Source organism: Mustela erminea, chromosome 18, assembly GCF_009829155.1.
Source record: "Mustela erminea isolate mMusErm1 chromosome 18, mMusErm1.Pri, whole genome shotgun sequence".
NCBI lineage: Eukaryota > Metazoa > Chordata > Mammalia > Carnivora > Mustelidae > Mustela > Mustela erminea.
The window spans coordinates 55,419,414-55,445,600 of NC_045631.1; the positions used below are offsets into that span (position 1 = coordinate 55,419,414).

General features: G+C 51.8%; 1 protein-coding gene and 1 pseudogene across 4 annotated transcripts; both read right to left on the reverse strand.

Annotated features, from left to right (window-relative positions):
- Window positions 1-2,513: 2,513 nt before the first annotated feature.
- On the reverse strand, window positions 2,514-10,536 carry LOC116577155 (protein CD300H-like). Of its 4 annotated transcripts, none has more exons than XM_032319997.1 (6): window positions 10,229-10,536; window positions 8,330-8,580; window positions 7,481-7,816; window positions 5,706-5,829; window positions 5,146-5,199; window positions 2,514-3,323 (listed from the first exon to the last, which is right to left on the reverse strand). In XM_032319997.1, the coding sequence occupies exons 2-6, from the start codon at window positions 8,388-8,390 to the stop codon at window positions 3,005-3,007; spliced, it is 894 nt and encodes a 297-aa protein (XP_032175888.1). In that variant the 5' UTR covers window positions 8,391-8,580; window positions 10,229-10,536; the 3' UTR covers window positions 2,514-3,004. The 4 variants fall into 4 exon arrangements, with proteins under 4 accessions (XP_032175888.1, XP_032175889.1, XP_032175890.1 ...); XM_032319998.1 differs by lacking the exon at window positions 10,229-10,536 and adding an exon at window positions 9,112-9,169; XM_032319999.1 differs by lacking the exon at window positions 10,229-10,536 and having other exon boundaries at window positions 2,514-3,152; window positions 8,330-9,089.
- Window positions 10,537-15,713: 5,177 nt separating this feature from the next.
- LOC116577157 lies at window positions 15,714-22,000 on the reverse strand (annotated as a pseudogene).
- Window positions 22,001-26,187: the final 4,187 nt, after the last annotated feature.

Sequence of the window (26,187 nt, forward strand, 5' to 3'; positions counted from 1 at the left end):
GTGATTCGAAAGCCAACAGCTCAGGCTGATGCGCAGCATGGGGCTTGGAAAGGGAAGCAAGCTATAGGACTGAGCCAGAGGAGGAAAGGTCATCAGGATACAGTGGGTTTAGTTCTAACCCCTGGGGTGGCCAGGACCAGCGTATTTGAATCATCTGGGGGGACTCAGCAGCTAAGAAGCAATCCTGTTAGAGGAGAATTATTTTTAAGTCCTTGAAGGGGCTGCCCAGAAGCTCTGCAAATGATCACTATCGCCATCTTTGGGTGACTTGAAGAACTGCCCCAAGTGTGCTCTGGATGTTACCTTCATTCTCATCCTGGAGGTTGGGAATTAGAAATTCCTTTTGTGCAAAACATAAGAGATTCTTGAGCATAGGAAACAAACAGGTTTGCTTACGGGAGTGGGTTGGGGGGATGGGGTAACTGGGTGATGGACATTAAGGAGGGCACGTGATGTAATGAGCCCTGGTGTGATGGAGGACTGACACCTACTAACTCTTACCTCTGAAACTAGGAATACTATATATGCTAACTAACTGAATTTAAGTTAAAAAGCTAAAATTAAGAAATGTCTTTTGGGGGCGCCTGGGTGGCTCAGTGGGTTAAAGCCTCTGCTTTCGGCTCAGGTCATGATCCCAGGGTCCTGGGATGGAGCCCCGCATCCGGCTCTCTGCTCAGCAGGGAGCCTGCTTCCTCCTCTCTCTCTCTGCCTGTCTCTCTGTCTGCTTGTGATCTCTACCTATCAAATAAATAAGTAAAATCTTTAAAAATAAATAAATAAATGTTTTTAAAAAGAAATGTCTTTTGTAGTCGAATATCAAGGCCTGTCATGATCCCTCCAGATCCCTCCAGACAGAGGACCAGAGCTCACGGAAATTCTGGAGCCCCATGGAAGAGGGATATTTGGTTTTCAGTCAGAAGGATGAGAACTCAGGTTTAGGGAGAATGGCCTTCTATTTATATAAATTTTCTTTGATTTCCGACAACAGCAGTTTGTCATTTTGGGCATCCATACCCAGGACATATTTGGTTCTGCTTATACCTAAGGATTTCATTTTCTTTGGAGTAAGTGCACATGGAATGCATTTTTAATCTTGGTTTCCATATGTTCACTTATTAGTTTATGGACATGTGATTGACTGATGTGTGTTCATCTTGTATCCCATGACCTGCTGAACCCACCTCTTAGTTCTATGAGGTTTTGTAGATTGCTTAAGATTTTCTTTTTTTCTTTAAGTCTTTATTTATTTATTTGACAGTAAGACATCCCAAGTAGACGGAGAGGCAGGCAGAGTGAGTGGGGAAGCAGACTCCCTGCTGAGCAGAGAGCCCGATGTAGGGCTCCATCCTAGAACCCCCAGATCATGACCTGAGCTGAACGCAGAGGCTTAACCCACTGAGCCACCCAGGCACCCCTGCTTGAGATTTTCTACATAGACATTTATGTCATCTGCACACAGGGACACCTTTATTCTTTTTTTTTTTTTCATTTATTTTCAGCATAACAGTATCATTATTTTTTCACCACACCCAGTGCTCCATGCAATCCGTGCCCTCTATAATACCCACCACCTGGTACCCTGACCTCCCACCCCCCGCCACTTCAAACCCCTCAGATTGTTTTTCAGCTTTATTCTTCTTTTCCATCTTCTATCCCCTCATTTCTTTATCTGACCTACTGCAATGGCCAGAATTTCCACAGCTGAGATGACTACATGGCAAGAGAGGGCATCTCTGCTTGCTCAGGGTCGTACAGGGAAAACTCAGCTTTGATCACTAACTCTAATGTTAGCTGTATTTTTCTTTTAGATGATCTTCATCACGTTGAGAAAATTCCTTCTTTTTCCTTGTTAAAACTAAGAAATTCCTTCTTGAAAATACTCTTATATTTATGAGTTTCTTTTTGATCATGAGTGGGTATTGGAGGTTGTCATAGGCTTTTCCAGTGTCATTTGATATGATTCTATGATTTTTCCCTCCTTACTTTGGTATGGTAATACAGTGATTCATTTTTTGAAGCTGAACCAGCTCTACCTGGAACAAACCTCACTTCCTCACGGTGCATAATTCTTTGCTGGATTCCATCTGCTGGCCTTGCCTATCCATCTATCTGACCCCCAGATTCCTGCCCACTGGCCTCTCAGGACCCTCCCTTGCCCTGAGCTTTGCCTTTGTTCAGAACTTCGACCTTCCCTCCCTCAACAGCCTGAGGCTCTCACCCAACAGAAGACAAATCATGAGAGAATATGGACTCTGGGAAACAAAGGGAGGGTTTCAGAGAGGATGTGGGTGGGGGAATGCAGTAGCCTGGTGATGGGAATTAACGAGGGCACGTGTTGTGATGAGCACTGGATGCTCCATGCAACCAATGAATCACTGAGCACTACATCGAAAACTAATGATGTGCTCTACAGTGGTTAACTGAACATCATCATCATCATCATCATCATCATCATAAAGAGTCTACTCCTGTCACCCCATTCATTGAACTCTCATCCATTCCTCTTCATGACACTTCTTATAAACCAATATTCTTTATTTAGTTTTCAAAAACACCCATTCGAATAGAAAGGCCTTGTTTTGTTGACTGCTTTCTTCCCAGCCCCTAGAAACAAGCCTGGTGCTACACAGGCTTTTGGTGAATATTTGGTGAGTGGTTGTAGGAAGGAAGGAATGCTGAGTTGAGAGCCAGCACTGGGGGTTCTCAGGAGTACAAGGTCATGGAGAAGCAGGCCTTCCCTCACCTCGGGCTCTCTGGTCACCTGGGCTGTGCACCAGCAAGTGACGAGTCCTAGGGCATCCCTCCCCCATTCTTCCCAGCAAAACACCACACACATCGACTTGTGTGAGTGATGGATCTGATTGCTTCACTCAAGTATTGAATGATTTGTTTGTTACTAGTTTTTGGCAATAAGGGGAGAGGAGACAGGTCTGGGGCCAGAAGTTCTTCCTCTTCTAATCTGCGTGGTGTTGTCTCTGGACAGGATAGGGATGCGCAAGGAGGGCTAAAGGTTGTCTTCATCAGACTGACTCTGGTGCCCACAAATTGCCCACTGAGGCCTGTTGACCCAGAACACGGCACTGAGCATCATCAGAAACAGGGGCACCTTCAGCAGAACGAGGAGCAGGAAGTGGACGCTGCCGAGCAGGGACCTGTAGGAGGGACACGGTGACTGGCAGGAGTTTCTCCTGGACATGAGGCCCAGGCTCTGCCCCCATCTGCCTTTGTGCTCAGGTCCTGTGGCCTCAGAAATCAATATCAGCCTCAAAGCTGGAAGGTCCGGCACCGAGGGCCCGTCTCGTGTCCTCCATTCAAGACTTGACCTTGAGCATCAGGACACAGCAGACACTTGAGGGTGTGGTGGGGAGGAATGGAGAGAGAGGGAGAAGAGGGGACCCAGGAGGCTCTGGCTCCCAGAAACAGCTCTCTGAACCCACAACCCTCAACACTCCCTTGCTCCTGCGGGGGCAGATTTTGAGGGTGAAATGCTCCCTTATAAAAGCTCTCCTCTCTCAACCTAGTCTGGACTCAGCTTCAGTATGATCGCTGGAGAAGCTCTTCTGCTGAAAAAAGTGACCACCCCAAGCTCAGCTCATGGCCAGTCCCCTCACCTGCGCATCCTAGTAACTGTCCCCACACCAGCTCCTCACAAATGCTGTGTCCCCTCCCACACGGGACCTTTCTAGAAGCTCTCCACCTTGCCAGCCCCTCGCCTGACTCTCAGCCTGTGGTTTGGCGGATGTCCTCTCCAAGGTCACACTGGGACCCTCTTGCACACCCGCTTGGCACCCTGGCTCATATCCTCTTTGCCCACTTGAACTCCAGGCCAGCTCTGGACAGTCTTGGACCGGCCAGTGGTTTCCCCCCTCCAGCTCCCTCACCTCTTTGCCTGAGGACTCTCTTTAGCCATAGGAGAGTTCAGCTTGCTGAGCAGAACAGGCCAGAAACGGCACAGAATCCATGTCCCCAGGAGGGACCCTCTGCCTGCCAGACTCTTTCTCCAGATGAGGGGCCTTCCCTCATCACTCCGTGAGAGTATAAGAAGCCTCTCTGCCTGCACTACTCTCTGTAGATAAGGGGACGTCCCTCATTTTCTGTGAGCAACAGGAAGCCCCACCATCTTCCCCACATGAGGACAGATGGATGTTGATCACTGTCTCAGCTTTCAGGGCCGGTGGGACAGCTCTGGGGTGCGTCCTACACAGCATCTCCGAGGACACCCAGTGACGGAGCCCAGTTGCCCTGTGGTAGCTCCTCCATCAAAGCACGCTTCATTGGCTTTACCTATCCCCTTGCTCCCTTTCTGTGCTTCCCGGGATCACCATTCCATAGACTAATCGCACCTAAGTCCTTGTCTCCCATCTGATTTGAGGAAATCCAAACCCAAACAGGCTCTTTGTCATTTGGTTTCAGTGAATCTGGATTCCTTTCGTCATGCCCACCGTCTTCCCGTGCACCCCCTCTTCCTATCCTTTAATGGGCAGTTGGCATTACTGGCTTTATCGGGCTGATGCCACCTCCCCCCAGATGCCCTCTGAGTCCTGTTCCCTCGGAGGACAGCACTGAGCATGCTCAGGACCAGGGGCACCTCCAGCAAGACCAGGAAGGAGAGGAAAGTAGATGCTGCTCAGTAGGGACCTGTGGGGGACACGGTGACAGGCAGTGAGCCCCATCATCAGGGAAATGCCCTGGTGCCCTGCATTGTCCCTATGTCCCTGTGTCCATGTCCTGAGGCCACAGCAGTCCAGAAAATAATCAGGCTTCTGTGGGTCCATGGCTGGGATCGCCCCATTATCAGACCACTTCTGTGACCCTCAGGCTTACAATTGCCCTTGAGACAGGATGTGGACCTGGAGAGGGCCTGGCTATTGGAGTGACATGAGGAGACCCCAGGAAGCAGGCAGGACCTGGCCTGGGAAAAGTGTTCTATCTAATCCCTCCCCATGGGCACTGACCCTGTGTATGGACTAGAAATCAGCACTAGGTTACTTGTCTACTGTCTGCTCTCCCATCACCAGTATTTCCCATGAGCGAATGGAGTGTTTGCTTTAGTCCCAGGGTCCATCTGGCACCTGTACGGTGCCCCCAAACCTTAGCCTTGAGATTCAGAGGTTAATGAAGGAGGGAATGAATGACCCCACTCACCTCTTCTCTCCCTCTGTGGTCTGGTCTTCAATAGGATGACTCTCCAGTGAGGGCCTGGGAGGAGCAGGGAAGAGAGCTCAGGGCCCCCAGAGCTCCTGGCCTGGGCTAGAGCCTGAAGGCCCCCTTTGCACAACACTGGCACTTGTCTTCCCTGTCCCCGGAGCCCGATTTCTGCAGATACCTGAGTGCGGGCTCCCCCAATCCTACAGGACTCCAGGGAAATGTCCTCTCACCGGCCAGGACTCCCTGATCATTGTGTATGGAACAGCAATCTCGCCCCCATGGCTCCCCACACATGCTCTCTCTGACCCATCTGTTCTCAGGTTGAGTCGTCCACCATGTGAATTTCCCAGCTTTTGTCAGAGCAGGACTGTGTCTCGGTGGCCCGGGGCTGTATCCCTAGAAGGGCGCCCCGCACATGTAGGACTTCCACCGTTAGGTGTGGAATTGGTAAGTAAGTGTGGGACTGAGGCCACGACAGTCACACCTACACAGCTCTGTCCTCTGTGTTCCCCAGAAATCACCCATGTGTCAAAGGTCTCCAGCTGCTAGTCCCTTACCCAGGGCGCTGGCTGGAAGTGGAGGACTCCTGCCGGGTCGCAGTGTCCCATGTGGGGGCTGGCAGTGTCCTGTGAAGGCCTGGAGTGCTGGGGGGCCTCACAGAGCTGGGGGTTGCAGTGCTGGCTGGAGGAGAAACACATGTCAGTCCTGCTGTCCTCCCCCGGGCTCTCCCACTCTCTGGCAGCTGTGTGGCTCCGACTCACATAGTCCTGGTCACTCAGGCCATCTGGACAGGTGTCCGGGCTCCACATCCGCTCACAGCCACACCCAGGCTTGCCTGGAACTCTGGCCTCCCCAGCCCCCTCTGCAGGTGCACCCTGGCCAGGTGGGCGATTTCAGAGGCAGAGCATCCTCCCAGCAGGGCATGGGACAGTGTGTGGAAGGAGCTCAGGGCTCTGGGCTCAGCCACCCTGCCCCTGGTTTCTCCTGGCGGATGATGGGCTGAACTTTCCTCTGCAGAGACTGATCCAGAGCTGGGGATGGGGGCCGGGTCCTCAGGCAGGGCTGATGTCTGGAGTGAGGACCTTGAAACAGGGGCTCAGCAGAGTCCACACTGAATGATGGGTCCTGCATTCAGTGCACTCAGCCCCCGAACTCTCAGCCAGAACTGTGAACCTGGGTGGCCACGGGACGGAAGGATAGACAGAAAGAAAGATCTAGTGAGACAGACACACACCCAGGGCACCACACAGAACGTTCCCTGTCCTGGAGCCAACTGGACAATGGTCTTTCTCTTCCTAGCAGTGGTGTCCGAGGACACTCAGCTCCTCGCTGTTAAATAGGAGCCCACAAGGGGCCTGGGAGGGCAGTGCCCCGTGTGAGAGAGACGCCCTGCAGGAAGGACGTCGGAGGAGCCAAGGCCAACGTCGGAGTAAGAACACAAGACAAAAACCTGAACACTTAGAAGGATGAACTCCATGTGGGTCTCAGGAAACAAAAACAGGGTTCTAGTAAAGAATTTTTTGCAGCACATGATAGTATATTTCGGGCCATAGGACCTGAGAACTCATTTTTTCTCATTTTTTTCCCCTCCTTTGTCTGAGGGGAGCTTTCAGCGGTTTCTCTGGGTTCCCTCCTGTGGGGACAAGATGACGGAATGAATGGGGAGGGTCAAGCTGGAGGGGCAGGGTGTTCCCCAAATGCTCACAGAAGCCCCCCATCAGGGTCTGGGGCTCCTTCTTGGGCCCCTGTCAAGGCTGGTGCAGACCCCCAGGATGACAGCTGTGAGGCTGTTGCTCAGGAACCATCCAGGACACAGTGATGTCCTGTTAGAGCCCCTGGGTCCTGGGCAGCCAGTAAAAGAGAGGAGCCCATGTCCTAAGGTCATTCCCCATTGGGAGGACAAAGACACATCCAGGAAGAGGCTCAGGACACTTTCAGCATGGTCAGGACCCTTGGCAGGACAGGAAGGCAGACCGTCATCCCCAGACTAGGGCCATTCGCACTGCCCACCCTGGGAGAGCTTTAGGTGTGAGAGGGTGTCGGGGTGGGGCACAATGAGGTCAGCCAGAGTGTGCATGTGCTTGTGTGAGTGTACAGACAAAACAACACCTGCACACAGACTGAGACACACATGAATATATACACAGACACAACATGCATATGCACACACATGGACACACACAGGCACACCCCTTGTGTCCTGCTCACCCAGTGCATCCTCACCCCACTCTTCAATCCCACGTTCCCCTGCTTTCCCGCGGGGCCAGGGTAATCAGCCCATGCCTCAGGCAGCCCTGGTCCTGGTGTTGGGGGAGGGGTGTGCACAGCTCACCTGGGGTCACAGACAACACAACTTGGAAGGTGCGGTCAAGCAAATATCCCGGGAGCCCTGATGAATCGATCCCGCATCGGTATGTCCCGGCATCATCCTCTGTGAGGCTCTCCATGGTCACTGTGAAGGTGAGGTTTGCAGGATGGTCCCTGATGGACACACGATCCTTCCTCACTTCTCTATCTGTCCCTTTGGTCCTTACCATCTTCCACACACATGGGCTCTTGCACCAGTATTTGTCATTCTCTCTGAATTCCTCCTCATACTGACACTGCACGCTCACGGATCCCCCCACGGTGCCCGTCACGGAGGTGGGGCCACGCAGAGACCAACAACCTGGAAAACACAGCCGAGGGTGACCCCTCACCAGAGGGGCCTGGGACAATGGGATCTGAGGTCAAGTTGACTATTGAGACCCTCAAGGGCCCTCGGCATCGGGAGGAGGCCTTGGCAGGAACGAGGTCTTTCCTTAGACCAGAGGGAACGTCAGTAGCTCCCTCCTCACAGCGTGGCACAAGGAGAGTGTCCTTGATATGTGTGTGTGTGTGTGTGTGTGTGTGTGTGTGATGCACGGAGACGTCATTTCTGACTGTGACACTACAGTAATGTTGGTCACTGGCCTCCCCTCCTATCAGGGCCACTCTTTCTGGCACAGTGGACACGACTCACCCGCTTATGCACTGAATCCTCCTGCTGAGACAGTGCTGGTCGACTGGAGAATCTTCTCTGCTCTCCCTCCTCCCTCCCACATCCTCCTCCTCCTCCCCTTGGGCTGCCTCACACCCCCATCCCCCTGTCTCCCTCCCCTCACTCAGGGCAGACTTCCCTGCCCAGCTCAGCCCCGCTCACCTGGGACCTGGAGAAGGAGCAGCGCTGCAGGCAGCCACGGCCTCCCGTCCCCTGGGGTCATGTCTGCAGCACAGACGTCACCCACAGCAATGCCAGGCCTCTGAAGGGGGGGAAATCTCAAGCCTCCTCACAGAGGGTCCTCTCTGCAGGGCCCACTTCTGCTTTCTGAGGCCTCCTTGCTTCCCCGTTCTGCCTGTGTTTGTTCTCACAATCTTCTTCCACGTTGACTCAGCTGGTTGGGGTGCAGGAAGCTGGGGGACAGAAGCAACGAGGGTTGAGGCAGAGTCCTCGACCTGGTGTCCCAGATCCACTCAATCCCGATGACAAGACAGCTCCTGGTTCAGGACTGGACTGGGGTGGCCACCCCCTTCCTCAGCCAACATCTGCGCCTCTCACTGTGCACACTCGCCCCACACAATGGAGCAACACTATGAGCATTTCCTCAGGGGAATGTCCCCACCCCTCTGACATGTCACTTCCTTTTGGTCAGGAGAGATCATGTCCGGGGTGTAGCCCCCCGCAGCCCATCCACTCAGACATCGGTGGTGACCACAGTGGTGTTAGGATACCCGGGGCTACAGCTCCGAGCACCCACAGTCCCCGTGGGACCCCTGCTCTCCTTGGCCACACAAGTTGGAACTGTGACCTCTGATGCCTTCAAAAGTTCCATTTGGGTGCTGGGTTTCTAACCAGGGTACAAATCCACAGACTTTCTTCCCTCCTGTGTGTTTCCCTGTTCTGAAAAATGGACATGGAACCGCCATCACCAACCCCGTGCGCACCTCACTTTGACTCTTTCTTCTTTGCAAAGTCCACTCTACTGCGACTCTCAGGGTAGAGGACTGACAGTGGAAAAGGGGGTCCAGAGACTGAAGGAGCTGATGGGACGTTGGGTCTATGTGAAGCTGAGCCTGGGCTTCTCCTCTCCATCCAGTGGCACAGAGGGCCGTTGTGTAACGAGAGGGTGGTCTGACAAAGCACTGGCTGCCAGTGTCCCTTTTGGGTTCACATGGTGACCAGGGGCCTCTACAAGGTGCAGAGTTGGGGGACAGTCCTTGCCAGGAGGTGGGGAAGTGGGTCTGTCCTAACTCAGGGTGGCTAATTCTCATGACATGATGGGTCTGGGGTGAATTTACACTGGAAATGGTAGGGAGATGGGTCATGGTGCAGGACCCAACATCTTGCCTGGGTTATGAACTTGTCATGAACAAACTTGTCATGAACAACCAGGTCAATCAACTTTCCCCCTAAACATGCTCTGTAGAGATCTGTTCCTCTACTACAGTATCTTATCCCAATCTAAGACCACAATATTCCCAGAGTTATTGCACTCAGATCCATTACCAAGGATTCATCTCTATGCCCCTCCCCATTAATATTTCCTCTAGCATCTCCACCTGCCCATATCCTCTCTTCCTCCTGGCATTACAGCAATCCTCTCTCCTCTCAGGACAATGGTGACATACCTATTCCTCCTGGTCCCCTGGTGCCTTGTCCTCCCTCTGTTCCACTCATCAGCAAGAGAACACTTCAACAAAACTCAGAAGTAGCCAGTACACCCTTGGTCCCATCCCCTTCAGATGAAACCCCCTCTCCTTGTTTGGCTTACATGGCCTGAGTGGCCCAGCCACTGCTGGGTTCTGCATTTCTATCTTGCTCCCCTTCCCCAATGTGCCCAATGCTCTAGCCTCGGAGCCCATCCTTCCCCAGGGCCTTAGCATCTCCTTGTCCCTCTCCTTGGATCCTCTGCCCACATTTTCTCACTGCATCTTCCATCTTTCTTTATAGATTTCACCTTGGATGTACTCCCTTAGAAAGGCCTCCCCGATCACTCTTCCTAGGATCACTCTTTAGTCTCAATCACCATCCCCTGTTTGTTTCCTCCATAGTTCATCAAACCTTGTCCGTAAGTTTCCTTGGGTGTACTCTGTGCATCTCCCCCACTGGGATAGAGAACATATCATAGCAGCATTCTGGGTCTGTTTCATTCATCACACAACGAGCCAGTGGCCAACTGCACTTTGTGACCAATGGTCGGCTTCTGATAACTGTTCAAAGAATGAGTGAACGAGTGATTGAATGAATGAATAAACACAAAATTGGTTACAGACATGGCCCTAGACAACTGTGCTCCAACAAGATGCAATATCTATGGTGGTACAACAAATTCCCCCAGAACTCAGTGGCTGAAACAATAAATATTCATTATCTCACACTTCCTGAAAGTCACAAATCGAAGAGTAGCTTATCTGGGTGGTTGTGGTTCAGTGTGTCTCTTTCACAACATTGTGGTCAAGATGTTGACCAGGCTATACTCATTGGAAGGCTGGACGGGCCTGAAGGATCTGCTTCAGAGATGACACGTCCACTTGGGGGTTAGCAGGAGTCCTTAGCTCCTCCCCCAATACAACTGCTCAAGTGTCTGCATGATCATCCAGCTTCTCCTGCAGAGAGTGATCCAAAAAAGAACAAGGCAGAATATATTTATGATTATATTTATGATTTATCCTTGGAGGTCATGTCCCATTGTTTCTGCCATATCTGGGGACCACACACCCACACTGACACAATATAGAGGACTCCTGCCAAGGGATGTGGAGATCTGGTCTGAGTGGAGGCTGTGAAAGGATATGATTCCTAAAATATCAGATATCTGTGTGTTTATCTTTGTGCAATTTGCTGTTCCTCTGTGACACTCCAGTAAAAGATTTTAAAAACCAAACATGAAAATACGAAAGTATACCTCTGAAACTTTGCTTCATTTGGGTGGGGGGTGTAGATATTCATTGGTTTTCTGTCACATAGCAAAGAGTTTCCATAATCTTCCCCGCAACTAGTTACCCTGCCTAAAGCTCAGACACCAATAATCTAGCCAGAAGCACATTTTGAGTGATGATATCAGGATGGAATGCAGATTCCTCTGGTTTGACTGTCAAGTGCCTTTCCCTCAGACCATGATGCTGGCAGGCAGAGAGTGGCCAGCAACCAACAAGAGGGAGAAGCACCATCTTCAGACCCAGGAGAGGGTCTGTAGAATGAGAGGGTTTGTTAGGCAGCTGGTGGCCATTGTAACACATCTTAAGAATCTTGACAAGGACTCAGGGTTTCTTCAGTCTTCTCAGCCCACCACCTTCTCTTCCATCTGTCCTTCATTTCCTGGTGCATCTTCCTTTGCTAAAAATTTGAGTTTCTGCAGTTCCTGGCTGTGCTGAGAAGTTGGAAGACCCACCAGGTGCACAGAGCAATTACAACAGAAATTTGAGTTCAGGTTTGAGTCCGCGGTGTGATGGTTCACGGTATGGGTTAACTGTCCATGGGCTGCTGAGATGGAAGATGATCTTGGGTGTGTCTGGGAGCACGTCTCTGGAGGAGATGAGCATTTGAATCCATGGGCTCAATGAGGTAGGTGCCCTCTCTGGAGTGGGTGGGCCTCATCCCATCCAATCTGTTGAGGGGCTGAGTAGAAGTGGATGACCAGCAGAGGAAGGAGGAATTCACCCTTTGCTGCCTGATGGCTTCAGCTGGGACATCCGTCTTTTCCCACCCTCTGTACTCTGGGCTCTCAGGCCCTTGAACTCAGAATGGATTTCACTACCACATCTCTTGGGTACTCCTTAGCTCCCATCACCACGGGAGCCTGTTCTTTAAGGAACTCGTCATAGGCAGGCTTCTCCTACTGGTTCCATTTGTCCAGGGAAGCCTCACTGACACACGTGTGTATTTGACCCTGTGGCAACTGACTTCTTCAATGCCAAGCCTGCACATGAGGACCTCATTCAGGAAGATCCCTGAATGAGGACTCAACAGGAAGATCCAAAACCTCATCACTTCCTCTCCCTGCAGTGTGACCTGCCAGGACATCTCCTAGAGTTGATGGAATGTAGGTGTTTCAAGGGCTGCTACAGAGAAACACAGAGAAAACACTCAGGATGTCAGCATGCTGAGCATGGAAGAGCATGGGGACCATCCCCCGGTGAACTGGGCCTGCGTTTTGCGAGGGAAATAGTGATGAAGCAAAGGCCAAGTTAGAGGCAAATGTTACTGCCCTTTCCTTGGGCTGGAATCAGAAGGATCTTCTTTACTCCTCTTTGGCTTTAGGGTCTCTGTGAGGCTCAGAGACGTCTGGGAGACTTTTTTTTTGGTGAAGCCCTCAGCATCTGAAGAAAAGAGGGATGTCAAAGTAGGGTTACAAACATTCTGGGCTATTTGAGAGTGGGGAGAGGTAAGAGCTTGGCTTGGGTCCCAATGTTAGCCAGGAGGATGAAGAGTTCCCCGGGCAGCCTGCACCTGGAACCTCAGTGTCCCCAGTCTCGGACAGTGTCCCATGGGCACCAGCTTATGTCCAGGACACCGGGAGAGGTGCCTGCGCTGTGTGCCCACGGCTCATGGGCGTTCTCATGGATCAACTTTTGGACATGCAGGAGGTCATAGGGCATAACTGATTGGTCTAGAAAAATGATTCCTGAATCACAAAGTTAGTTCACTCATGGTTGTTTGGAATAAGACACATGTCGAAATAGCAGGATGAACATTTAAGTCAGGGCAGCCCTGTGATTGTATTGATAATTCAATTTAGACATAATCTTAAAGATGACTTTTGAGGTTGCTAACAGGAGGCCAGGCCAGAGCCGAAGGGCAGACTTCTCTCCCTGCACTGCAAGATAGACCCTCCCACCCCAACCTCCTGCCCATTTCTGCCCATCTTCTTGGTCCTGGCACCTCTGTGTCCTTGTTTCCCATCCCCTCAGCCACCTTTTCCTTAGACCTTGCTGGCACGGATCCCAGGGAGTCCTTGAAAGAGCTCCTTCCCTCACTCCTGAGCAATAAGAGGGAGCATATCCAGATATCACCATACCAAGGTCCATGTCAGCTGACCGTGGTCAGGAGGGGGCACTGGGTCTGTCAACCTCTTCCAGGGAGTACAAATTCCAGAAGCGACATGAGGCACTGCTTCTTAATAAATCTGAAGTGCTGGGCCAGAATCAGAGGTGTCTTGTCTTTCTTTCTTTCTTTCTTTCTTTCTTTCTCTCAGATTTTAAGACCCTGAGATCATGACCTGAGACGAAGGCAGAGACTTTAACCCACTGAGTCACCCAGGCACCACAGTGTCCTGTCTCTCTGCCTGGTTCTGTACCCTCCCCTGGGCACAGGTGGTGAGGGTCCTGACTTATTCTAGTCTGAACTACCCTTTGGGCTCCAGACCCCTGCTTGCATCTCGAGCTCTGGACTGTGAATGTCTGGATCCACCTCTAGTTGAGGCCAGGGAGACACAGTGCAGGCTGCTGCGCAGGATGGGGCTTGGGGAGGGAAGCAGGCTGTACGGCTGAGCCGGAGGAGGAAAGGTCATCAGGATACAGTGGGTCTAGTTCTACCCCCCTGGGATGGCTAGAATCAGAGCATTTGAATCATCCCAGGGGACTCAGCAGCTGAGAAACAATCCTGTTAGAGGAGAATTATTTTGAAGTCTTTGCAGATGGGAAGACCGGAAGTTCTGCAAATGGTCACTATCGCCATCTTTTGGTGGCTTGAAGAACTGCCCCAAGTGTGCTCTGGGTGTTAACCTTCCTCCTCATCCTGGACTTGGGAACTAGAAATGCCTTTTGTGCAAAATGTAAGAGACTCTTGAGCATAGGAACAAACTGAGGTTTGCTGAAGGGAGTGGGTTGGGGGGATGGGGTAACTGGGTGATGGACATTAAGGAGGGCACGTGATGTAATGAGCCCTGGTGTGATGGAAGACTGACACCTACTAACTCTTACCTCTGAAACTAGGAATACAATATATGTTAATTAACTGTATTTAAGTTAAAAAACTAAAAAAAAGAAATGTCTTTTGTAGTCGAGTATCAAGGCCTGTCGTGATCCTTCCAGACAGAGGACCAGAGCTCACGGAAATTCTGGAGCCCCATGGAAGAGGGATATTTGGTTTTCAGTCAGAAGGATGAGAACTCAGGTTTAGGGAGAATGGCCTTCTATTTATATAAATTTTTTTTGATTTCAGACAACAGCATTTTGTCATTTTGGGCATCCATATCTAGGACATATTTGGTTATGCTTATACCTAAGGATTTCATTTTCTTTGGAGTACGTGCACATGGAATGCATTTTTAATCTTGGTTTCCATATGTTCACTTATTAGTTTATGGACATGTGATTGACTGATGTGTGTTCATCTTGTATCCCATGACCTGCTGAACCCACCTCTTAGTTCTATGAGGTTTTGTAGATTGCTCAAGATTTTCTTTTTTTCTTTAAGTCTTTATTTATTTATTTGACAGTAAGACAGCCCAAATAGACGGAGAGGCAGGCAGAGTGAGTGGGGAAGCAGACTCCCTGCTGAGCAGAGAGCCTGATGCAGGGCTCAATCCTGGAACCCTGAGATCATGACCTGAGCTGAAAGCAGAGGCTTAACCCGCTGAGCCACCCTGGCGCCCCTGCTTGAGATTTTCTACACAGACATGTCATCTGCACACAGGGACAGCTTTATTCTTCTTTTCCATTTTCTGTCCCCTCATTTCTTTATCTGACCTACTGCAATGGCCAGAATTTCCATGGCTGAGATGACTACATGGTGAGAGCAGGCATTTCTACTTGCTCAGGGTCGTACAGGGAAAACTCAGTTTTGATGACTAACTCTAATGTTAGCTGTATTTTTCTTTTAGGTGATCTTCATCACGTCGAGGAAATTCCTTCTTTTTCCTTCTTAAAACTAAGAAATTCCTTCTTGAAAATACTCTTATTTTTATGAGTTTCTTTTTGATCATGAGTGGGTATTGGAGGTTGTCATAGGCTTATCCAGTGTCATTTGATATGATTCTATGATTTTTTTCCTCGTTACTTTGGTATGGTGGAATACAGTGATTCACTTTTCAACGTTGAACCAGCCTTCTCTACCTGGAACAAAACTCACTCCCTCACGGTGCATAATTCATTGCTGGATTCCATCTGCTGGCCTTGCCTATCCATCTACCTGACCCCCAGATTCCTGCCCACTGGCCTCTCAGAACCCTCCCTTGCCCTGAGCTTTGCCTTTGTTCAGACCATCGACCTTCCCTCCCTCAACAGCCTGAGGCTCTCACCCAACAGAAGACAAATCCTGAGAGAATGTGGACTCTGGGAAACAAACGGAGGGTTTCAGAGAGGATGTGGGTGGGGGAATGCAGTAGCCCGGTGATGGGAATTAACGAGGGCACGTGTTGTGATGAGCACTGGATGCTCCATGCAACCAATGAATCACTGAGCACTACATCGAAAACTAATGATGTGCTCTACAGTGGTTAACTGAACATCATCATCATCATCATCATCATCATAATAAAGAGTCTACTCCTGTCCTCTGTCACCCCATTCATTGAACTCTCATCCATTCCTCTTCACGACACTTCTTCTTATAAACCAATATTCTTTATTTAGTTTTCAAAAACACCCATTCGAATAGAAAGGCCTTGTTTTGTTGACTGCTTTCTTCCCAGCCCCTAGAAACAAGCTTGGTGCTACACAGGCTTTTGGTGAATATTTGGTGAGTGGTTGTAGGAAGGAAGGAATGCTGAGTTGAGAGCCAGCACTGGGGGTTCTCAGGAGGACAAGGTCATGGAGAAGCAGGCCTTCCCTCGCCTCGGGCTCTCTGGTCACCTGGGCTGTGCACCAGCAAGCTACGAGTCCTAGGGCGTCCCTCCCCCATTCTTCCCAGCAAAACACCACACACATCGACTTGTGTGAGTGATGGATCTCATTGCTTCACTCAAGTATTGAATGATTTGTTTGTTACCAGTTTTTGGCAATAAGGGGAGAGGAGACAGGTCTGGGGCCAGAAGTTCTTCCTCTTCTAGTCTGCGTGGTGTTGTCTCTGGACAGGATAGGGATGCGCAAGGAGGGCTAAAGGTTGTCTTCATCAGGCTGACTCTGGTGCCCACAAATTGCCCACTGAGGCCTGTTGACCCAGAACACGGCACTGAGCATCATCAGAAACAGGGGCACCTTCAGCAGAACGAGGAGCAGGAAGTGGACGCTGCCGAGCAGGGACCTGTAGGAGGGACACGGTGACTGGCAGGAGTTTCTCCTGGACATGAGGCCCAGGCTCTGCCCCCATCTGCCTTTGTGATCAGGTCCTGTGGCCTCAGAAATCAATATCAGCCTCAAAGCTGGAAGGTCCGGCACCGAGGGCCCGTCTCGTGTCCTCCATTCAAGACTTGACCTTGAGCATCAGGACACAGCAGACACTTGAGGGTGTGGTGGGGAGGAATGGAGAGAGAGGGAGAAGAGGGGACCCAGGAGGCTCTGGCTCCCAGAAACAGCTCTCTGAACCCACAACCCTCAACACTCCCTTGCTCCTGCGGGGGCAGATTTTGAGGGTGAAATGCTCCCTTATAAAAGCTCTCCTCTCTCAACGTAGTCTGGACTCAGCTTCAGTATGATCGCTGGAGAAGCTCTTCTGCTGAATCTGCTCAACAACCTCCATCAGCCTCCAGATGTGACCACCCCAAGCTCAGCTCATGGCCAGTCCCCTCACCTGTGGGTCCCATTAACTGTCCCCACACCAGCTCCTCACAAATGCTGTGTCCCCTCCCTACACGGGACCTTTCTAGAAGCTCTCTGCCTCAGCAGCCCCTCGCCTGACTCTCAGCCTGTGGTTTGGTGGATGTCCTCTCCAAGGTCACACTGGGACCCTCTTGCACACCCGCTTGGCACCCTGGCTCATATCCTTTTTGCCCACTTGAACTCCAGGCCAGCTCTGGACAGTCTTGGACCGGCCAGTGGTTTCCCCCCTCCAGCTCCGTCACCTCTTTGCTTGAGGACTCTCTTTAGCTATAGGAGAGTTCAGCTTGCTGAGCAGAATAGGCCAGAAATGCCACAGAATCCATGTCCCCAGGAGGGACCCTCTGCCTGCCAGACTCTTTCTCCAGATGAGGGGCCTTCCCTCATCACTCTGTGAGAGTATAAGAAGCCTCTCTGCCTGCACTACTCTCTGTAGATAAGGGGACGTCCCTCATTTTCTGTGAGCAACAGGAAGCCCCACCATCTTCCCCACATGAGGACAGATGGATGTTGATCACTGTCTCAGCTTTCAGGGCCGGTGGGACAGCTCTGGGGTGCGTCCTACACAGCATCTCCGAGGACACCCAGTGACGGAGCCCAGTTGCCCTGTGGTAGCTCCTCCATCAAAGCACGCTTCATTGGCTTTACCTATCCCCTTGCTCCCTTTCTGTGCTTCCCGGGATCACCATTCCATAGACTAATCGCACCTAAGTCCTTGTCTCCCCATCTGATTTGAGGAAATCCAAACCCAAACAGGCTCTTTGTCATTTGGTTTCAGTGAATCTGGATTCCTTTCGTCATGCCCACCGTCTTCCCGTGCACCCCCTCTTCCTATCCTTTAATGGGCAGTTGGCATTACTGGCTTTATCGGGCTGATGCCACCTCCCCCCAGATGCCCTCTGAGGCCTGTTCCCTCGGAGGACAGCACTGAGCATGCTCAGGACCAGGGGCACCTCCAGCAAGACCAGGAAGGAGAGGAAAGTAGATGCTGCTCAGTAGGGACCTGTGGGGGACACGGTGACAGGCAGTGAGCCCCATCATCAGGGAAATGCCCTGGTGCCCTGCATTGTCCCTATGTCCCTGTGTCCATGTCCTGAGGCCACAGCAGTCCGGAAGGAAATCAGGTCCAGTGGGTCCATGGCTGGGATCGCCCCATCATCAGGCCACTTCTGTGACCCTCAGGCTTACAATTGCCCTTGAGACAGGATGTGGACCTGGAGAGGGCCTGGCTATTGGAGTGACATGAGGAGACCCCAGGAAGCAGGCAGGACCTGGCCTGGGAAAAGTGTTCTATCTAATCCCTCTCCATGGGCACTGACCCTGTGTATGGACTAGAAATCAGCACTAGGTTACTTGTCTAATGTCTGCTCTCCCATCACCGGTACTTCCCACGAGGGAATGGAGTGTTTGCTTTAGTCCCAGGGTCCATCTGGCACCTGTGTGGTCCCTCCAAACCTTAGCCTTGAGATTCAGTGTTTAATGATGGAGGGAATGAATGACCCCACTCACCTCTTCTCTCCCTCTGTGGTCTGGTCTTCAATAGGATGACTCTCCAGTGAGGGCCTGGGAGGAGCAGGGAAGAGAGCTCAGGGCCCCCAGAGCTCCTGGCCTGGGCTAGAGCCTGAAGGCCCCCTTTGCACAACACTGGCACTTGTCTTCCCTGTCCCCGGAGCCCGATTTCTGCAGATACCTGAGTGCGGGCTCCCCCAATCCTACAGGACTCCAGGGAAATGTCCTCTCACCGGCCAGGACTCCCTGATCATTGTGTATGGAACAGCAATCTCGCCCCCATGGCTCCCCACACATGCTCTCTCTGACCCATCTGTTCTCAGGTTGAGTCGTCCACGGTGTGAATTTCTCAGCTTTTGTCAGAGCAGGACTGTGTCTCGGTGGCCCCGGGCTATATCCGTAGCAGGGCACCCAGCACTCAGTAGGACTTTCACCGTTAGGTGTGGAATTGGTAAATAAGTCTGGGACCGAGGCCACAACAGTAACACCCACACAACCCTGTCCTCCGTGTTCCCCAGAAATCACCCAGGTGTCAAAGGTCTCCAGCTGCTAGTCCCTTACCCAGGATGTTGGCTGGAACTGGCAGACTCCTGCAGGGGCATGGTGCTCCATGTGAGGGCGGGCAGGGTCACGTAAAAATCTGGAAAGTTGGTGAGCCACGCAAAGCTGAGGGCTGCAGTGTGGCTGGGGGGATCACATGTCAGGCCTCCTCCCCCGGGCTCTCCCACTCTCTGGCAGCTGTGTGGCTCCGACTCACATAGCCCTGGTCACTCAGGACATCTGGACAGGTGTCCGGGCTCCACATCCGCTCACAGCCACACCCAGGCCTGCCTGGAACTCTGGCCTCCCCAGCCCCCTCTGCAGGTGCACCCTGGCCAGTTGGGCGATTTCAGAGGCAGAGCATCCTCCCTGCAGGGCATGGGACAGTGTGTGGAAGGAGCTCTGGACTCAGCCACCCAGCCCCTGGTTTCTCCTGGCAGACGATGGGCTGAGCTTTCCTCTGCAGAGACTGATCCAGAGCTGGGGGTGGGGGCCGGGTCCTCAGGCAGGGCTGATGTCTGGAGTGAGGACCTTGAAACAGGGCGCTCAGCAGAGTCCACACTGAATGATGGGTCCTGCATTCAGTGCACTCAGCCCCCGAACTCTCAGCCAGAACTGTGAACCTGGGTGGCCACGGGACGGAAGGATAGACAGAAAGAAAGATCTAGTGAGACAGACACACACCCAGGGCACCACACAGAAATTTCCCTGTCCTGAAGCCAGCTGGACAATGGTCTTTCTCTTCCAGGTGGTGGTGTCCGAGGACACTCTGCCCTTCCATGTTAAATAGGAGCCCACAAGGGGCCTGGGAGGGCAGTGCCCCATGTGAGAGAGACGCCCTGCAGGATGGACGTCGGAGGAGCCAAGGCCAACATCGGAGTGAGAACACAAGACAAAAACCTGAACACTTAGAAGGATGACCTCCATGTGGGTCTCAGGAAACAAAAACAGGGTTCTAGTAAAGAATTCTTTGCAGAACGTGGTAGTATATTTGTGGCCATCGGACCTGAGAACTCCTTTTTCTCATTTTTTTCTCCTCCTTTATCTGAGGGGAGCTTTCAGCGGTTTCTCTGGGTTCCCTCCGGTGGGGACAAGATGACGGAACGAATGGGGAGGGTCAAGCTGGAGGGGCAGCTTGAGACTGCTAAATGCTCACAGAAGCCCCACGTTAGGGTCTGGGGCTCCTTCTTGGGCCCCCGTCGAGGCTGGTGCCGATCCCCAGGATCACAGCTGTGAGGCTGGTGCTCAGGAACCATCCAGGACACGGTGATGCCCTGTTAGAGCCCCGGGGTCCTGGGCAGCCCGTAAGGGAGAGGAGCCTGTACCCTACGGGAAGCCTGTTCCCCATTGGGAAGACAGATAGAGGTCCAGGAAGAGGCTCAAGACACCTTCAGCATGGTCAGGACCCTTGGCAGGACAGGAAGGCAGACCTGTCCCCAGAGTAGGGCCATTCCCACTGCCCACGCTGGGAGAGCTTCAGGTGTGAGAGTGTGTCAGGACGGGGTGCACTGAGGTCAGCCAGAGGTGTGCATGTGCTTGTGTGAGCGTACAGACAACACAACGCCTGCACACAGATCTAGACACACATGGACACAGACACAGACACAACACGCATACACACATCCGTGGACACACACAGGCACACCCCTGGTGTGGGTGTGCTCACCCACTACATCCTCACCCCACTCTTCTATCCCACGTCCCCCCCGCTTTCCCGCTGGGGCCAGGGTGATCAGACCATGTCTCAGGCAGCCCTGGTGCTGGTGTCGGGGGAGGGGTGTGCACAGCTCACCTGGTTCCACCGACACCAAAACTGGGAAGGTGCGGTCATGAAAATACCCTTGGAGAACTGATGTATCAATCCCACACTTGTATGTCCCAGCATCATCCTCTGTAAGGTTCTCCAAGGTCACTGTGAAGGTGAGATTTGCAGGATGGTCCCTGATGGACACACGGCCCTTCCTCACTTCTCTGTCTGCCCCTTTGGTCTTTACCGAACTCCACACACATGGGCTCTTGCACCAATATTTGCCATCCTCTCTGAATTCCTCCTCATACTGACACTGCACTCTCACGGATCCCCCCACGGTGCTCATCACGGAGGTGGGGCCACGCAGAGACCAACAACCTGGAAAACACAGCCAAGGGTGACCCTTCACCAGAGAGGCCTGGGTCAAGGGGGATCTGAGGTCAAGTTGACTGCTGAGACCCTGAAGGGCCCTCAAGGTCTGGAGGAGGCCTTGGCAGGAAAGAGGCCTCTCCTGAGACCAGAGGGAACAGCGGTAGCTCCCTACTCACTGCGTGGCACAAGGAGAGTGTGTCCCTGTTGTGTGTGTGTGTGTGTGTGTGATGCACGGAGACATCATTTCTGACTGTGGCACTATAGTAATGTTGGTCACTGGCCTCCCTGCTTGTCAGGGTCGCTCTTTCTCACACACTGGACATGACTCACCCGCTTATGCACTGAATCCTCCAGGTCACTGCTGAGGAGTGCTGGTCCATCTGAGAATCTTCTCTGCTCTCTGTCCTCCCTCCCACATCCTCCTCCTCCCCTTGGGCTGCCTCACACCCCTGTCCCCTTGTCTCCCTCCCCCCCACTCAGGGCAGACTTCCCTGCCCAGCTCAGCCCCGCTCACCTGGGACCTGCAGAAGGAGCAGCGCTGCAGGCAGCCATGGCCTTCCGTCCCCTGGGGTCATGTCTGCAGCACAGACGTCACCCACAGCAATGCCAGACGGGAGATGATTTCAAGCCTCCTCACAGAGGGTCTTCTCTGCAGTGCCCACTTCTGCTTTCTGGGGTCTCTCTGCTTCCTCGTCCTGCCTGCGTTTGTTCTCACAATCTTCTTCCACGCTGGCTCAAGCTGGTTGGGGTGCAGGAAGCTGTGGGACAGAAGCAGCACGAGCTGAGGCAGAGTCCTGGACCTGGTGCCCCGGATCCACTCAATCCCGATGACAAGACAGCTCCTAGTTCAGGACTGGACTGGGATTGCCGTCCCCTTCCGCAGCCAACATCTGCTCCTCTCACTGTCCACAGGCGCCCCACACAATGGAGCAAAACTATGAGCATTTCCTCAGGGGAATGTCTCCACCCCATGACATGTCATTTCCTTTTGGTCAGGAGAGATTATGTCCGGGGTGGAGCCCCTAACAGCCCATCCTCTCAGGCTTCAGCGGTGACCACAGTGATGTTAGGAACCCCCAGCTTGCAGCTCCGAGCACCCACAATCCCCATGGGACCCCTGCTCTCCTTGGTCACACAAGTTGGAACTGTGACCTCTGATGCCTTCAAAAGTTCCATTTGGGTGCTGGGTTTCTAACCAGGGTACAAATCCACAGACTTTCTTCCCTCCTGTGTGTTTCCCTGTTCTGAAAAATGGACATGGAACCGCCATCACCAACCCTGTACGCACCTCACTTTGACTCTTTCTTCTTTGCAAAGTCCACTCTACTGCGACTCTCAGAGTAGAGGACTGACAGTGGACAAGAGGGTCCAGAGACTGAAGGAGCTGATGGGACGTTGGGTCTATGTGAAGCTGAGCCTGGGCTTCTCCTCTCCATCCAGTGGCACAGAGGGCCATGGTGTAACGAGAGGGTGGTCTGACAAAGCACTGGCTGCCAGTGTCCCTTTTGGGCTCACATGGTGACCAGGAGCCTCTACAAGGTGCAGAGTTGGGGGACAGTCCTTGCCAGGAGGTGGGGAGGTGGGTCTGTCCTAACTCAGGGTGGCTAATTCTCATGACATGATGGCTCTGGGATGAATTTACACTGGAAATGGTAGGGAGGCAAGTCATGGTGCAGGACCCAACATCTTGCCTGGGTTATGCCAACTCCTCAAACTTGTCAGAACAACCAGGTCCATCAAATTCCCCCTAAACATGCTCTGCACAGATCTGCGTTTCCTCCACACTATCTTAGACTGATCTAAGACCACAATATTCCCAGAGTTATTGCACTCAGATCCCTTACCAAGGATTCGTCTCTTTGCCCCTCCCCATTAATATTTCTTCTAGCATCTCCACCTGCCCATATCCTCTCTTCCTCCTAGCATTACAACAATCCTCTCTCCTCTCAGGATGGTGACATCCCTATTCCTCCCAGTCCCCTTGTGCCTTGTCCTCCCTCTGTTCCACTCATCAGCAAGAGAGCACGTCAACAAAACTCAAGAGTAACCAGTACAACCTTTGTCCCGACACTACCCTTCCCTCAAGCCTTGCTTGGCTTTCATGGTCTGAGTGGCCCAGCCACTGCTGGGTTCTGCATTTCTATCTTGCTCCCCTTCTCCAATGTACCCAATGCTCTAGCCTCGGAGCCCATCCTTCCCCAGGGTCTTAGCATCTCCTTGTCCCTCTCCTTGGATCCTCTGCCCACCTCTTCTCACTGTTACTTCCATCTTACTTTGTAGATTTCACCTTGGATGTACTCCCTTAGAAAGGCCTCCCCGATCACTCTTCCTATGGTCACCCTGTTATCTCCATCACAAACCCATGTTTGATTCCTCCATAGTTCACCAAACCTTATTAGGAAGTTTCCTTGGGTGGTCTCTGTGCATCTCCCCCACTGGCATAGAACTCATATCATAGCAGCATTCTGGGTCTGCTTCATTCATCACACAACGAGCCAGTGGCCAACTGCACTTGTGACAAATGGTCGGCTTCTGATAACTGTTCACAGGAGTGAATGAGTGATTGAATCAATGAATAAACACAAAATTGGCTACAGACATGGCCCTAGACAACTGTGGTCCAGCAAGATGCAATATCTATGGTGGTACAACAAATTGCCCCAGAACTCAGTGGCTGAAACAATAAATATTTATTATGTCACACTTCCTGAAAGTCACAAATCGAAGAGTGGCTTATCTGGGTGGCTGTGGCTCAGCGTGTCTCTTTCGCAACGTTGCCGTCAAGATGTTGACCAGGCTAGACTCATTGGAAGGCTGGACGGGCCTGAAGGATCTACTTCAGGGATGACACGTCCACTTGGGGGTTAGCAGGAGTCCTTACCTCCTCCCCCAGTACAACTGGTTGAGTATCTGCATGATGTGCATCCAGCTTCTTCCCCGGAGAGTGATCCAAGAAAGGGCAAGGCACAACATATTTATGACTTATCCTTAAAAATCGTGTACCATTGTTTCTGCCATATCTGGGGACTACACACCCACCCTGACACAATATAGAGGGCCCCTGCCAAGGGATGTGGAGATCTGATCTGAGTGGAAGCTATGAAAGGATATGATTCCTAAAATATCAGATATCTGTGTATTTATATTTCTGCAATTTCCTGTTCCCCTGTGACACTCCAAAAAAAGATTTTAAAAACCAAACATCAAAACATGAAAGTAAACCTCTGAAACTTTACTTGATTTGGGTGGAGGGTGTAGATGTTCATTGGTTTTCTGTCACATAGCAAAGAGTTTCCGTAATCTTCCCGCTACTAGTTACCCTGCCTAAAGCTCAGACATTGATAATCTAACCAGAAGCGTATTTTGAGTGATGATTTCGGGATGGAATGCAGATTCCTCTGGTTTGACTGCTCAAGTGCCTTTCCTCCAGACCATGATGCTGGCAGGCAGAGAGTGGCCAACAACCAGCAAGAGGGAGAAGCACCATCTTCAGACCCAGGAGAGGGTCTGCAGAATGAGAGGGTTTGTCAGGCAGCTGGTGGCCATTGTAACACATACTGGGAAACTTGACAAGAACTCACGGTTTCTTCAGTCTTCTCAGCCCACCACCTTCTCTTCCATCTCTCCTTCATTTCCTAGTGCATCTTCCTTTTCTACACACTTGAGTTTCTGCAGCTTCTGGCTGAGCTGAGAAGTTGGAAGACCCACCAGGTGCACAGAGCAATTACAACAGAAATTTGACTTCAGGTTTGAGTCCGCGGTGTGATGGTTCACGGTATGGGTTAACTGTCCACGGGCGGCTCAGATGAAAGATGATCTTGGGTGTGTTTAGAAGCATGTTTCTGGAGGATATGAGCCTTTGAATCTGTGGACTCAGTGAGGTGGGTGCCTTCTCAGCAGACTTTGGCTTTGTGAAGCCCTCAGCGTCTGAAGAAAAGAGGCATGTCACAGTACGGATACAAACATTCTGGGCTATTTGAGAGTGGGAAGAGGAAAGTGCTTGGCTTGGGTCCCAATGTTAGCCAGGAGGATGAAGAGTTCCCCGGGCAGCCTGCACATGGAGCCTCAGTGTCCCCAGTCTCGGACAGTGTCCCCATGGGCACCAGCTTATCTCTAGGACACTGGGAGAGGTGCTTGCGCTGTGTGCCCACAGCCTTTGGATGTGCTCATGAATCAGCTTTTGGACATGCAGGTGGTCATAGGGCATAATTAATTGGTCTAGAAAAATGATTCCTGAATTACAAAGTTAGTTCACTTGTGGTTGGTTGGAATAAGACACATGAAGAAATAGCAGGATGAACATCTAAGTCAGTGCAACCCTGTGATTGTATTGGTAATTCAATTTAGACATAATGTTAAAGATGACTTTTGAAGCTGTTAATGGGAGACCAGGCCAGAGCCAAAGGGCAGACTTTTCTCCCTGCACTGCAAGATAGATCCTCACACCCCAACCTCCTGCCCATTTCTGCCCATCTTCTTGGTCCTGGCACCTCTGTGTCCTTGTTTCCCATCCCCTCAGCCACCTTTCCTTAGACCTCGCTGGCACGGATCCCAGGGAGTCCTTGAAAGAGCTGCTTCCCTCACTTCTGGGCAATAAGAGGAAGCATTGCCACATGTCACCATACCAAGTTCCATGTCAGCTGACCGTGGTCAGGAGGGAGCACTGGGTCTTTCGACCTCTTCCAGGGAGTATGGATTCCAGAAGAGCCATGTAGGCACTGCTTCTCAATAAAGTTTGAGGGGCTGGGCTAAAATCAGAGGTGTTTTCTTTCTTTCTTTCTTTCTTTCTTTCTTTCTTTATTTATTTATTTATTTATTAACATTTTAAGACCCTGAGATCATGACCTGAGCCGAAGGCAGAGGCTTTGACCCACTGAGCCACCCAGGCACCCCGGTGTCCTGTCTCTCTGCCTGGTTGTGTACCCTCCCCTGGGCACAGGTGGTGAGGATCCTGACTTATTTTAGTCTGCACCACCCTTTGGGCTCCAGACCCCTGCTTGCATCACGAACTCTGGACTGTGAATGTCTGGATCCACCTCTAGTTGAGGCCAGGGAGACACAGCTCAGGCTGATGCACAGGATGGGGCTTGGGGAGGAAAGTAAGCTGTACGGCTGAGCCAGAGGAGGAAAGAAAGGTCATCAGGATACAGTGG